Here is a 15,913-nt window from a genome sequence, read left to right on the forward strand (position 1 = left end):
GGACATATCGGCACACACATTAGCACCCAACCGTCCCCACCATCCCTTCTCCATCTCGCTACCCTTGTATGTCACAAGTTCTGAACCATGTGTTTTTTCTTCCATTGCTGTCGACTCTATTCATGTCTTTGGGGTTAGCGCTAATAGAGATTTAAGAAATGTTGTACTGAATATAAATATAAATATAAATATATCGGGTTCTTCTGAGAAAATTGTACACAGTAAACCAGCTAAAGAAAACCATTGTCTATGTAATGCTGATTATAATTAAAATAGAACTCCACTGACACTCAGGTTCGATCTATACCTGAGGGAGAGCTGTTAGCAACTAGTTTCGGGATGGGAGCAGTGATAATCAGCTACAATGGTCATGCAAAATTGTGCACCCTATAGAAAGTCTGGGCACCTGTGTCTCACTGGCCCTAGCTACATGGAAATGTGAATATACAGTGCCATGCAATATACCTATACATACAAATATTAATGCCCCATGTGCAAAACCTAATTTATCATATCCAATTATAATGCATCAAAATGAAAATCAAATCACAAATTAAACAAAATGTCTGTGTGCATATAAAATACAATACACTATATCCAGTCCAACATTTACTCAAGTCTGTGTGTATCTTGTGTATTTATAACACCACACTTGCAATACCGTCAATGATTTTCAAGAATATCCACAAATCCCTAAAAAATATATACAGTATATCCCTGAATATTTAAGTTACAATATATTATATCCGGTCCACCATTTACTCAAATCTGTGTGCATCTTTAGCACCGCACTTGCAATCCATGCCTTTGTACACTGTCTGTGCTTTCTCCTCCACTGTCCTTTAAATCACCATATGCTGCATGATTTGTGGATTTTTTTTTTTATATCATTGAAAGGTATGTAGCAAACCCCTACGTAGGAGCTGCTGAGTTAGGATTCCCCACTGCTACATGGCCAGGCTCATAGCATTTCCTTCATCCACTCCAACACAGAAAACAGTCCTCGGCTTGTTTTTGTTGTTTTATTAGGGGTTAATAACTTGGATGGGGTAGGAAATTTTTTTGGGATGCGCAACTTGAAAAATATCCAGAACTATGAACAAAGGGGACAACTCCCTCCTTATTTACACAAAGTCCTATTTTTCCTTCCTTCTGCACAAACTTGGTTCACATGTACCATTCCTGCTGATCAGTCTTTAGTGTTAATTCAGTATCGGCCCATTACAGGCTGGGAAAATCCTGTCCCTTTGTGAATAAAGTAGTACAATATGGAGTAAACAGCATCTCTCCTTCAGCCTTCCTGTAGACCGTGAGCCCAGTTCTACTGCTGCAGAAGATACCAGCCCACCTGGCTGCTTGCTTCCCCAGTCCTCCTGACTGGCACACACTTCTCCAGTCCCTCCTGACTGGCACACTCTTCCCCAGTCCTTCCTGACTGGCACACTCTTCCCCAGTCCTTTCTTACTGGCACACACTTCCCTAGTCCTTCCTGACTGGCACACTTCTATGAAGATTCCCCAGGGCAAGCATGAAGACTTAAGCACAATGCTGTCTTCAGAGAGCACTTTTACAGCTGACAGCCTCTCCCCTTGTGTTGTCCCTGCACTGTGCTGATATTACTCATTGTCTCTGCTTGCTCTTTCACGCTGCCTCTTCCGGCATCCCTCTATTTGCCTCCTATGGTGGGATCCTTCCAGGCCAGCCTCCCGAGCTTCAGCCTGAGGTAATACCCCTCCCTGGCAAGGTTCCCTCAAGGGCCACCGACAGCCTCTCCTCAGCACCCCATCTCCATCTTCCACCCGACTCTCCTGATGGCATGGCCCATGTCAATTTATGATATTTTCTCAGTCCCTCTGCCAGCCCACTTCTGGGGATTGGCTGAGGTCCCATAAATATTCATGGCTGCTCCTCCCCACCTCCCCCCTCTAGTTCTAGAACATTCTCCAATATTCCAAATACCAGGGGGAGGCACCAGAGAGCTGCCAGGCTGAGTCATCCAGCCCTGGCCTCTAGTAACCCTGACCCAGATACAGTGACTCAGGTTTTAATCTTAGAGCAAGCCAAATGCTTTTACCTTCACTACTCTTCTAGTAGCACACTAGAGGGTGCTACAGGTATTTCAAGTGTAGTGTTATAAATACACAGGATACACTCTGATTTGAGTAAATGGTGGACTGGATATAGTATATTGAATTTTATATACTCATAGACATTTGTTTTGTGATTTTGATGCATTAAAATTGGATATGATAAATTAGGTTTTTCAAATAGGGCATTAATATTTGTACTTATAGGTAAACTGCTCGACACTGTTTATTGATTATTTGTGTTTCATATACTGTATATGTGGGAACACATTTAGCGGTTGATTTACTAAAACTCGAGAGTGCAAAAGTTGTGCATGGTAGCCAATCGGCTTCAAATTTCAGCTTGTTGAATTTAGCTTTGACAAAAAACAAACTGGAATCTGATTGGTTTCTATGCAGAGTTGCACCAGGTTTTGCATGCTCTGGTTTTAGTAAATCAACTCCTTGGTGTCAGCTGCAGTATTGTCAGCTACTTTTAATTACACAGGGAGTTACACATACTGTAAATGTGCTGGAGTTTTTTGTAAATACATGGAAGTGTGAAGTGCTCTTATCCAGGCCAAGGGTCTGAAAAGAGAACTGCTTATAGACATAAATGGGAACTGGCAGGACAAGGTGATGCTTTACATGCTTTTAGTCCCCGCACAGCTGTTAACAGGAGATCCCTGGTAGGTTGAAGAACTGGCTCAACAACCCGAATGCTAGAGTGCCATCTCACAGTCCTGGTGATTGCCCTCTCAGGTCTTAGGACAACATCATTAGAGAAGGTCACATACTACTCCATACCGGGAAAAACTGGGTATTTGCCATGGCTACTACTAATTAGTGGGCTAGTGCGAGGAACGTGAGTATAAGTGGATGGGCAGTGAGCTAATTAAAAGGCTTCTTATCACTCATCTCATCTCATTTTAGGAATTCTAAAATTTTAAAATTCTAGATTGTACCATCCCCTGTACATGTTACTTTACTTTACTAGTTTGGTCTGCATGTAAATTTGAAGAAATATATGAATAAAGAATTCATAAATAAAAAAAATAAAAAATCTTTTTCATATATTGAATACTATGATACCATGTAAACCCAAAAATGTTTTTAGAAAACAATATTTTCCTAGATATTGGTCATTTTGATAATCCACATTACTCTACTTTTTCTTTCTTCTACCTAGTAATTATAGATCGTCGTAGTAAAAACATAGCACTGAAGCTCATGTAATTAATTATTTCAGCATATACAATCTAATATATAGTGCAGGCTTTTTATTGCATTGTTAAATTACATGATCTATAACATAATAAACATTCTAAAATATATTTATCTTTCAGAAAAGAAAAAGCTAAAGGACACAGACCTCCCTTTGTGGGAGCGGCTCTTACAAGGTCCTTCAGGAAGCATAGCAAGGATGTTCCTCATGGACAGAGAGGCAGAGGAGATAAGCTGTGATGTAAGTACATACTGGTACATTAATTCTTACTTACTTAGCTATTTACAGATTTTAAATATGCTTTTGGTTTCCTTTTTTGGCAGGTAGCACAGTACATTAAGTTTAACCTTCCACTTTTAGAAAAAATATTGCAGAGGTTAAATGAGGAAGAAGAAAGGGAAATTCAAAGAACTGTAGATAAGTAAGTATCGGCAGTTTATTTGACCCTACAGTATAGCAATGCAGTCATCATGTTTTACACTTAAAGTGTAGCTGTGCCTGGACTATAGCTAATAAAGTTTTTATTATATTTTCAAACGGTGAGAGGCTGAAAATAACCTGGGCATAAACTTTCTATAAGTTTCCCGCGCCTCGGGAGCCACAGGTGCCCAATACAGCATGCGGTGCAGGGCAATGCCTGTATGCGACTGAACTTATATAAACACAGATGCTTCTGTGCATCTGCTGTTACCTGCGCATGCACTTACATCATGTTTACTGAATGCAAAAATTTGGGAAAAGCCTCATACATTTATGCATGGGTGAATGCCGAGGTACAGAAGCACTGGTGCTTAGATGACGCCCAACATTTTATGCCCAGCATATTTTAAGCCTTAACATTTCTTTACTATTTGTTAGGAAAGTGTATATACAGTATTTGAATGTTCATAACCTGGCCACAATTTAACTACAGACTTAGGGCATATGGAGTTTGTTAAATCTGAGCAGTGTACAGTTAATGATATACAATGCACATTTGATTTAAAAAGAGTATCTTGTGATTTAGTATTGTAGATCTTATTGACTGTATCATTCATTCAATGAATAATCATATCATTAAAAAAACAAAGGTTACCATATTTCTCTTAATTTTTAGGTACATCTATGAAAAGTCCATAGTACTTCAATACCTGAATGTGAAAACAGTTAAAAAAACTGAGACTACTGTTTAGCTGTCTATATACATTTTATGAAGTGGAGGCAAAGTAAATATTTCAACAGCATAAGATTCTACAATGAGAGTCACTACAGAGGCTGCACTAATGATTAGCAGAATCCCACAGAAGACAAGAGCTGGAAAGTTAAATATTACATTAAAAACAACACATGTACCTCAGGCTGCAGAATATTCAAGCAGTGTGATTTATTTAGTAATGTATTAATTCTTAAAGTCTATGTAATAGCTTAAGGTATAGTTTATTAAAATAAAAGAGATGTCTACATCAGTGTTTCTCCTCTGGGGTGCCGTTTGGGTTCCCCTTGAGGTACAGCAGCACAGGACCCAGTTTTCCTTGGATCAGGTCATCTGCCAGAACCATAACAACCAATAATGCCCTAGGTTAGGTCACATAGCATCATTCATTGCTACGGTGTTTGCAGCTGGCTGGCCTTCACCATGGTAACACGATGCTTATCCAGGGCAGACGCCATGGAGGGCCACCCCTAGCATTCTGGGGGGGACAGTCTGCCTCCTCCGGACTTGTGGGGGCATTGTAATGGGGGCTCTGTGATGGGGCAAATCAGAGGTGATGGGGAGATACTATTGTGATGGGTGTACTCTGTCATTGGGGTCCTCCAATGTGATGGGGGAGCTCTGATGTATAGAAAGGACTCTGATGGGATGGGGGGGCTCCCCCATGAAGGGAGCCTCTGACAAGAAGAGGACTCTCATATGAAGGGGGGCTGTGATGTGATGAATGGACCTCTGATGTGATGGGGGAACCTCTAATGTGAAGTTACCTTCATCAAGGCTGTTATGTGCATCATCCCAGGCTCAGGTTTCTAAATGATAAGTAACATTCGTGATTTTTGCAGCTATGACTGGGGTGCCTCGAGATTTTGCATACTTCTAATAGATGCTCTGACTATAAAAAGGTTTAGCAACACTGGTGTCCATTATTATTATTTTTTTATTAATTTTGGAATTTAATGTTATTCTTTTGTATTTAGTAAAGCATTTGCTATTATATACATATGGCAGTTTAAACATGAATTACCATTTTTTTACTGTATGTGCCTATTTGTTATAGAGATTTTAAAGATTTTACACTCCAAATGGATACCTTGTCATCATCTTAACCTTTGTCCGCCACCAGTTTTTCACATTCTCCATCCATCAATATTGATTATGCCCACCATAAATTGCATTGGCAGGAAAAGAGTTAACCCTTTTCTTTATAAAGAGTTTTTTTAAGGACTGTAAACTAATGTATTTATTGATTATAACAAAAAGGTGCTTGTTTGTTGAGCAGTGTAAATATAGATTGGGGAAAAAACTATTTTAATTCAACAAATCACACAATTTTCTTAAATAAGTATATTGGATTTCATATACAGTATACCAAAAAATGAGCAAATAAAACACAACATCAATTAACTGTTTTGGAACTAGACAGGCCCTAATTTGTCCAATCTGTATGAACATTGGTGAACAAAAGGAAATATATATATATATATATATATATATATATATATATATATATATATATATATAATTGTTTCTGTGTTCCTAAACTGAATATATTTTTAGAAATAAAAAATATATATTTTCTGGTTAATAATGTGTGTTTTGTGGGATTTCTTTGCTGGTTAGTAGTCTAAAAAATGTGGCACAGAATGTGACTGTGGGGTACAGGCTGTCTGATGGGGACAGGGATACAGGGACAACTCTACAGGGATAAGAGAAATATAACTAATAACTAATTTTACAGTTACAAAGACAGTTTGGCATGCTGGAAGTTGTAATTGTAGTACACTGGGTGATGTAACACACACTCAAAGTGTGCAACCCAGAGTTGATGACATAGTGGCATACATTATCCCCCATGGATAAACACTTTACACGTGTATCTCACTCTATTTTTATATTGACATTCATGCTAGGAGTTAAAATGTTACCTTCCTACCGGGTGACAAGTCTTAATATCCCTGCCCTTCAAAATTTCATCTCTTCTGGTATCCACCATTATGTAGTAATCTTTCCTCGCCTATATCATCACCCATTCTTTTTAACCCTACCATATCTCAGCTTCTCAACAGTTTTCCTAAGCAAATAATTTTTTGTGAGCACATCGGGTTGACAGTGCTGGTGCTAATTGCAAGACAGCGGATTAGCATTTTTTGGCCTGCAAATGAAAGTGCTTTTTTTAATAAAATGAGAAACAATTCCAAACATACCGGGAAAAAAAATTTGGGCTTAAATACATTTTAATCACTACCCTTTCTGATAATCTTTTACAGCTATACAGGGACAGTAGGGACACTAGTAAAACTTGATGAGATTTGTGGTTCAACAGGACAAAACAGGTACTTGTGGGAAATGCTGGCACTTGCAGTGAAGTGAGGGTTTTTAGTAGTGACATAAGGCTTATGGACAATTAGAAACTCATTTAAAATAATAATGTTACTGTTCTAGTTCCAGTCAAAGTCCATATACCAGTTTTGTAGCTGCGATAAGGTAAATCCAGAAACATGCAGTAGGAATTTTCCATCACAATTCCTAATGCACAGTTCAAAAATTGCCCAGCATGTTCCTTCTACCCTACCTTAAATTAGCTAACTGATACAGCAATTCACACACCTCACCTGAACACACGCTAAAGTTGTCCAATAAATGAGCAGATTCCCTTATCCCCACATTTGAGGCGGATGAGGGAATCCTCCCTGCTATATAACTGTATTCTGACTGTAGGATCCTCCCCTATCAGAACACACTGATCAGTGCTTCAGCCAATTGGCTGCATGCGCTGATCGAACTCAAATTTTCCAGCAGTCCCCTTTGAGAGAAGTCGATCACTAAATCTACTCCTCTCGAACAGGAATGGCCATAGATGGATTGAAATTCTGCTGGCCCCTGCTGAACGGGCCGAATTTCAATCCATCTGTGGCCAGCTTTAGCCCAACAGAAAATTAGCATCAGCCCCTTGATAAAAGTGGTGTATTTTTAGGATCAAAGCTGTTAAAGCTCATTCTTTAGTACAGTACTTAGTATCCAATCTCTAAATTCATATAGTATCAAGTTCATGGAAGGGTTGAATGCTGCACCGAAACATATGTAACATGTGAGTTTAAGGCAAAAAGGTTAAACCCCCATAAGAAATGGGATTTTAAAGGCAAGCAATACACCAAGGGACATAGAGTAAAATGTAACAATTTATTCAAAAGGATAAAAAACATGTAGAAAAAATATGTATCACAGACCACAATAGGTTACATAAAAACAATTGGCTAATATACATAATATATAATATAATATCACATAGTATGTGATAGATTTCAAGCTGTAAATAACTCCATTCATCCAACACATTTCAGGTATGTATAACCTTTCTTCAGGGGTGTTAGTTAAGGAGATACTCGATTTGTTTCTATAAAGAGCCAAATAGCCAAATGCCACTGCTGCAGAGGATGCAGTATAACACCACCCGGGCAGGTCGGAGACAGTGCATGCATCAAAGGCAAGAGCCCCACAAGTGCCCCACGGAAGTCCCCAAAACAATAGGCTGCCACCTATGAGCATTCAAGCATCTGGTGCCTGCCACAGGTAATAGTATTGTAAAATAACTGCTCAGGGATGACTATAAATGAAGAAATAAAGGTACCAACATCCCAAATATGTATTTAAATATAAAAGAAAAGGGGTGAGGCAAGTAGGATTTTCCCGGTACCGTCATAAGACATTACAACAATTTTATTTAAAATCATTAAAGTTTATTTCACATGTAATCAGCGCTACACTTTAAAATCATTGAACATTGCATAGTAGATTCCTCTAAGTGGTCATACCACCTCAGTTGGGGGATCACTTAGAGTTAAGGATAAGTTCTTAAGTTCCTTAAAGCAGAGGTCCACCCTAAAATTAAAAATGACATTAACATTCTACAAAAAAATATATAAAAAAAATTAGAAAAAAACATTTTTTTACTTACCAGAAATGCCTGTTGCTCGGCAGTCTTCCTAATCTGCCTCTTCCTATTCCGCGGCGCTGTTCCTTCACTTCCTCCTCTTCAGTGAGCTGCCCCGTTGTCTTCTGGGACATGTGTGTGTCCCAGAAAACTACAGGGCCATTCACCAATCGCAGTGCGACTCGCGCATGCGCAGTAGGAAACGGGCAGTGAAGCCGCAAGACTCCACTGCCTGTTTCCCTTAGTTGGCCTTGGGGGGCCAGCATCGCAGGCTCGCTGGACAGGTAAGTGCCCTTATTAAAAGTCAGCAGCTACAGTGTTTGTAGTTGCTGACTTAAAAAAAAAAAAATAAACGCCGGACCTCCGCTTTAACTCTAAGTGATCCCTCAACTGAGGTGGTATGACCACTTAGAGGAATCTACTATGCAATGTTCAATGATTTTAAAGAGTAATGTTGATTACATGTAAAATAAACTTTAATGATTTTAAATAAAATTGTTGTAATGTCTTATGACAGTACCGGGAAAATCCTACTTGCCCCACCCCTTTTCTTTTATATTTAAACACTGGATATTGGCAGGGGCAGCATAATCTTGTCAGTAACAGAAAGGAGACAATAACAGCCTTAGGAACACCATCCAAATGAGGGCCAGACAGACACCAGTGTGTCTAATAACTAAATGCCCCCCAAGGGCATCAGTCAATCCCACCACTACTTCCAGTAGGGCCCCACTGGCTTACCTGCATATGGGACACACAATCCCTGGCTCTGCAGTGCACCACAGAATGAGCCCAGCGATTCAAATATGGCAACCAATGCCCGCACATGCTCACCGCCCGCTGGTGTGGCTTGGAGACGCAGCGTTGGCAGCCAATAGGACCAACAGGCTCTGGAATGCCGGTGCTGCCCCATCGCCACGAGGTGGTGTCATGCGCTCCCCGGCCCACGGCGCACATGTGTGGCATTCAGACCAAGCGTTAACCCTCCAAAGGGAAGAAAGGAGGGAGGATGCTGACAGACATGCCAGTCATTGCCACCTATGACAAGGGCCACCGCGGACAAACATGGGGGCCCCCGCTCACAACATGCCGCGCATTTCTGCGCTACAGCCTGAGTGGACAGCCACACAACAGAAGGCAATGCATTGACTATATGCACATGTAGAAGAAAGAACATGAGTCATGAAATAGAGACCAAAATAATTGAAATTGTAAACGAATCACTAACTCCATATTAATGCCATCCCCATATTTGACAGTAACACGCTCTTAATTGCACCTAGATTTTTTCCTTAAACAGATGTAAACATCTAGAAACATTTTTATTATTGTATTACTGTTGTAAAATTACCCTAAGAAAGAAGAGGGAAAGGGAGGGAAAGGGAGAAGTTACTCTTCCCATCCCCCTGAAGCAAAACCCTCCAAAAAGGGTTGGCAACTGGCTGTGTCATTCAGACCTGGGGGGAGGTGGCCCTCAGATTCACTATCCAGCGCATTTCACATTGAAGTTGCATCTTGTTCCAGTCACCTCCCCTCGCACTTGGGTGCACCCGGTCTTGCTTAGTTTTCCCTATATAGATTGACCCACAAGGGAAAGATAATAGATAGACCATCCCACAGGGAAATGGGAAGAGTAACTTCTCCCTTCCCCGTCCCTTTACCTCCTCTTTCCCCTTTTATCCTTTCTTTGCTTTCGCAATGTCTCTAATCTCTGTCCCCATGTCTACATTCTTTTACAGCAACACGCACATCCTGCCCAGGTATGTTACCTTGTGACAATTTCCTTCCTCTTTGACGCACAATACAGGTGCTTACTTTTGCTGCCTTTTAGGGTAATTTTACTACAATAATAAAAATGTTTCTATATGTTTACATCTGTTTAAGTAAAAAAATCTAGGTGCAATTAAGAGAGTTTTACTGCCAAATATGGGGATAACATTAATATGGAGTTAGTGATTTGTTTACAATTTCAGTTATTATGTTCTTCTTTATTTCATGACTAATGTTCTTCCTTCTAAACAGTATTTGCATATAGTCAATGCTTTGCCTTCTGTTGCATGCCTGTGGGGATGTCCACTTGGGCTGTAGTGGAGGAATGCGGGGCATGTTGTAGGTGGGGGCCCTTGTTTGTCCACGGTGGCCCTTGTCATAGGCGGTAATGACCGGCGTGTCTGTCACCATCCTCCCTCCTTTCTTCCCTTTGGAGGGTTAATGCTTGGTCTGAATGTTGCACATGCGTGGCTTTGGAGTGCATGGCACTGCCCCATGTGGCGATGGGGTGGTGCCGTGTGTTCCAGGACCTGTTGGCTGCCGCTGCTGTGCCTGCATGCAGCACAAGCGGGAGGCACGCATGCGCGAGCGTTGGTCGCCATATTTAAATCTCTGGGGTCACTCTGTGATGCACTGTAGAGCTAGGGATCATGCGTCCCATATGCAGGTAAGCTAGTAGGGCCCTACTAGAAGCAGTTGTGCGATTGACTGATGCCCTTGGGAGGCATTTAGCTATTAGACACACTGGTGTCTTTCTTTTTTATAATGTAGCGATTGGCCCTCATTAGATGGTGTTCCTAAGGCTGTTATTGTCTCCTTTTTGTTACTGACAAGATTATGTTGCCTCTGCCAATATCCAGCCAACCTTTGTAGGGCTGTAGCCCTACGGTATGTTTCATGATTCTCTCTGTACAAATGTTATATTAAATCTCTGACATATATCTACTATTACCTGTGGCAGGCACCAAATGCTGGAATGCTCAAAGGTGGCAGCCTATGGTTTTGGGGATCTTGCATTTGATGCACACACTGTCTCCGACCCGCCCGTGTGGTGTCTTACTGCATCCTCCGCAGCAGTGGCATTTGGCTATATTTCTCTATGGAGAAAGGTCACAAATAATTCTGCGCGGCCAAAAAAAGGGGAATAAGCAGCTAACACGACCAATGGAATATGGGCATATAACAGTAAAACCAAAAATTTATGTGTAGCGCTAAAAGTTCAACATGAAAACAAAGTCCAACCAATGATGAAAGATATGTAGGAAAAACCTAGAAGGAAGTCCTCCATGTATATAAGACTCATAAAATGATCAATGTAATTTCAGTGACTTCGTGTGAGGAACATATCAAATATGTGACATCTGGAGTGAAAACACCACCAACAATAGGGAGGCTTACCAGATCACGTAGACCCAAGGGAGCGTACGCCGAACTGGGTCAAATCAGGCTTGGGTGGTGGGTGATGGTAGATGTTCCAGAGGAGTGATAAGGATAAACGTCCAAGAGCAGACCAGATGTTAGTGGGTCCCTCGGGATGATGTTGGGAAGCGAATGGCAGTATAGTATAACAGGAAGGAAAAAGGCTACATAGTGTGATTCCGTAAAACAAGTACCAAATTTATTAAAAAAGAGATACACTCACATGGAATTCTTAAAATCAGCGCTGTAAAAGTATCGCGGCAGTGGGGTCCTAACCGACGCGTTTCGTCCTCTTAGACATCGTCTGGGGGGTCCCCCCACTGCAGCCAGCAAGATATATATAGGTAGTGTAATTCAAATGATGGGAGGCCACTCCACATTGTGTATAATTCCCACTTCCGGTTTTCGGGCAAGATGGCCGATTTTCGGGCAACATGGAGGACTTCCTTCTATATTTCTCTTTACATCAAAGATGATAGGTAATGCAGACATTTTCCTGTATTCCATGGCATACGCTGAAATCTCTGTCATGTCAATGTCATGATGTACATTCTCTCTTTATAGAAACAAATCAAATATCTCCTTAACTAACACCCCTGAAGAAAGGTTATACATACCTGAAATGCATCGGGTGAATGGAGTTATTCACAGCTTTAAATCTATCACATACTTTGATGGTTATGTATGTTAGCCAATTATTTTTGTGTAACCTATTGTGGTCTGTATTACATATCTTTACTACATGTTTTTTTAAGCTTTTGAATGAATTGTTACATTTTATGTCCATTGGTGTATTGCTTGCCATTAAAATCCCATTTCTTATGGGGTTTTAACCTTTTTCCAATATCTAGGTATGTCGGCAGGCAAACACCAGACTCCATAAGCGTGGATTCTTTTTTTGTTGTCCATGTGAATTAAATAGAAGTACAGGCTGTCCCCGGGTTACAAACATCTGACTTACAAACGACTCCTAATTACAAACGGAGGGAGACAACAGGTGATAGGAAATCTACCCCTAGGAGGGGAAATTCACTCCTGTAAGAGTTATCATGGGAAAAAGGTGTCTCCACTGAAGCTTTATCACCAAACCTTGTTTCCAGAACAACCCAAAATTTTAAAAATACAATTGTCACAGGGACAGAAAGTGGAACAGAAAGTGAGGGGCACAGACAGCAAAACAAATGTTACAGGAGTTTTAACCCTTCCCTATGCTATCCAAAAAACGTGAAAAAGATTATTTTTGCTGGAGCTACACTACACGAACAAATTCAACTTAAGAACAAACCTTAAGACCATATCTTGTTTGTAACCGGGGGACTGCCTGTACTGGAACGCTTCAGTAATCTAAGCGCTGAAAGCGTGATCTCTATAACTGAACCCATTGTGGTGAGATAGCTTAACCAGTTGCAGACCGCCTCACGACGATATACGTCGGCAGAATGGCACAGGCAGGCAAAATCACGTACCTGTACGTGATCTGCATCCCGCGGGCGGGGGGTCCGATCGGACCCCCCCCGGTGCCCGAGGCGGTCGGCTTCTGTCCTGGAGCGATCAGACGATGAGAATGAGAATCTTCCTCTGCCTCTGTATAGTAAACAGAGGCAGAGGAAGTGATGTCATCTCTCCTCGGCTCGGTATTTTCCGTTCCGGCGCCGAGGAGAGAAGACATGGATGTGAGTGCACAACACACACACACAGTAGAACACGCCAGGCATACATTACACCCCCCATCACCCCCCGATCACCCCCTGATCACCCCCCAATCCCCCCCCGTCACACTGACACCAAGCAGTTTTTATTTTTTTTCTAATTACTGCATTGGTGTCAGTTTGTGACAGTTGGTGTGGTAGGGCAGTTAGTATTAGCCCCCTTTAGGTCTAGGGTAACCCCCTAACCCCCCCTAATAAAGTTTTAACCCCTTGATCCCCCCCCATCGCCAGTGTCACTAAGCGATCATTTTTCTGATCGCTGTATTAGTGTCACTAGTTAGGGAGGTAAATATATAGGTTCGCCATCAGCGTTTTATAGCATCAGGGACCCCCATATACTACCTAATAAATGTTTTATCCCCTTGATTGCCCCCTAGTTAACCCTTTCACCAGTGATCACTGTATAACTGTTACAGGTGACGCTGGTTAGTTCGTTTATTTTTTATAGTGTCAGGGCACCCGCTGTTTATTACCGAATAAAGGTTTAGCCCCCTGATCGCCCGGCGGGATATGACTTAGTTTTTAGGGTCAGATAGGGTCTGCGTCGCCCCAGGCAGTGTCAGGTTAGCGCCAGTACCGCTAACAACCACGCACGTAGCATACACCTCCCTTAGTGATATAGTATCTGAACGGATCAATATCTGATCAGATCTATACTAGCGTCCCCAGCAGTTTAGGGTTCCCAAAAATGCAGTGTTAGCGGGATCAGCCCAGATACCTGCTAGCACCTGCATTTTGCCCCTCCGCCCGGCCCAGCCCAGCCCATCCAAGTGCAGTATCGATCGATCACTGTCACTTACAAAACACTAAACGCATAACTGCAGCGTTCGCAGAGTCAGGTCTGATCCCTGCGATTGCTAACAGTTTTTTTGGTAGCGTTTTGGTGAACTGGCAAGCACCAGTCCCAGGCAGCATCAGGTTAGTGCCAGTAGCGCTAACACCCACGCACGCACCGTACACCTCCCTTAGTGGTATAGTATCTGAACAGATAAATACCTGATCCGATCAGATCCATACTAGCGTCCCCAGCAGTTTAGGGTTCCCAAAAACACAGTGTTAGCAGGATCAGCCCAGATACCTGCTAGCACCTGCGTTTTGCCCCTCCGCCCAGCTCAGCCCACCCAAGTGCAGTATCGATCGATCACTGTCACTTACAAAACACTAAACGCATAACTGCAGCGTTCGCAGAGTCAGGCCTGATCCCTGCGATCACTAACAGTTTTTTTAGTAGCGTTTTGGTGAACTGGCAAGCACCAGCGGCCTAGTACACCCCGGTCGTAGTCAAACCAGCACTGCAGTAACACTTGGTGACGTGGCGAGTCCCATAAGTGCAGTTCATGCTGGTGAGGTGGCAAGCACAAGTAGTGTCCCACTGCCACCAAGAAGAAGACAAACACAGGCCCGTCGTGCCCATAGTGCCCTTCCTGCTGCATTCGCCAATCCTAATTGGGAACCCACCACTTCTGCAGCACCCGTACTTCCCCCATTCACATCCCCAACCAAATGCAGTCGGCTGCATGAGAGGCATTTTCTTTATGTCCTCCCGAGTACCCCTACCCAACAAACCCCCCCAAAAAAGATGTCGTGTCTGCAGCAAGTGCGGATATAGGCGTGACACCCGCTATTATTGTCCCTCCTGTCCTGACAGTCCTGGTCTTTGCATTGTTGAATGTTTTGAACGCTACCATACACTAGCTGAGTATTAGCGTAGGGTACAGCATTGCACAGACTAGGCACACTTTCACAGGGTCTCCCAAGATGCCATCACATTTTGAGAGACCTGAACCTGGAACCAGTTACAGTTACAAAAGTTACAGGTGATATATGCTGAAGCATGGGGGCAGCAGGGGTGGAGGAGCGATTTGCTCCTACCTTTTGTGGGAGGATGCCCCCCTGCTTCAGCATATATAAATGGTGCATGTATGCCCATCATTAGAAGTGGGTGGATGAAGGGAGGTATTCTAATGGTGGGCATACCCACCAATCAATCTCTTTTTTTCGTTCAGCCCACAGGCTGCATGAAAAAAAAAGATTACAATATATGCCCAACAAGGACCAGCAACGTACTGGTATGTTGCTGGACTTTGAGTGGTTATACCAGAATGATGCCTGCAGGTTTAGGTATCATCTTGGTATCATTCTTTTCAGCCAGCGGTCGGCTATCATGTAAAAGCAATCCTAGCGGCTAATTAGCCTCTAGACTGCTTTTACAAGCAGTGGGAGGGAATGCCCCACCATCTTCCATGTTTTTCTCTGGCTCTCCTGTCCCAACAGGGAACCTGAGAATGCAGCCGGTGATTCAGCCAGCTGACCATAGAGCTGATCAGAGACCAGAGTGGCTCCAAACATCCCTATGGCCTAAGAAACCGGAAGCTACGAGCATTTCATGACTTACATTTCGCCGGATGTAAACAGCGCTATTGGGAAATTGGGAAGGCATTTTATCACACCGATCTTGGTGTGGTCAGATGTTTTGAGGGCAGAGGAGAGATCTAAGGTCTAATAGACCCCAATTTTTTCAAAGAAGAGTACCTGTCACTACCTATTGCTATCATAGGGGATATTTACATTCCCTGAGATAACAATAAAAATGAAAAAAAA

The 15,913-nt window shown here is 42.3% G+C and overlaps 1 protein-coding gene across 3 annotated transcripts in view; it reads left to right on the forward strand.

Moving 5' to 3' along the window:
* The window catches only part of RASSF6 (Ras association domain family member 6), a 91,115-nt gene extending 85,147 nt beyond the window's left edge, over positions 1–5,968 (forward strand). For all 3 annotated transcript variants that reach the window (XM_073600375.1, XM_073600365.1, XM_073600386.1), the window contains exons 9-11: positions 3,413–3,531; positions 3,615–3,712; positions 4,388–5,968. In XM_073600375.1, coding sequence (XP_073456476.1) covers positions 3,413–3,531; positions 3,615–3,712; positions 4,388–4,463 — 293 coding nt within the window. In that variant the 3' untranslated portion in view covers positions 4,464–5,968. The remainder of the gene's footprint in view (positions 1–3,412; positions 3,532–3,614; positions 3,713–4,387) is intronic.
* The last annotated feature ends 9,945 nt before the right edge of the window (positions 5,969–15,913 follow it).

The sequence above is a fragment of the Aquarana catesbeiana genome, linkage group LG01 (assembly GCF_042186555.1).
Source record: "Aquarana catesbeiana isolate 2022-GZ linkage group LG01, ASM4218655v1, whole genome shotgun sequence".
In the NCBI taxonomy this organism is placed as follows: domain Eukaryota; kingdom Metazoa; phylum Chordata; class Amphibia; order Anura; family Ranidae; genus Aquarana; species Aquarana catesbeiana.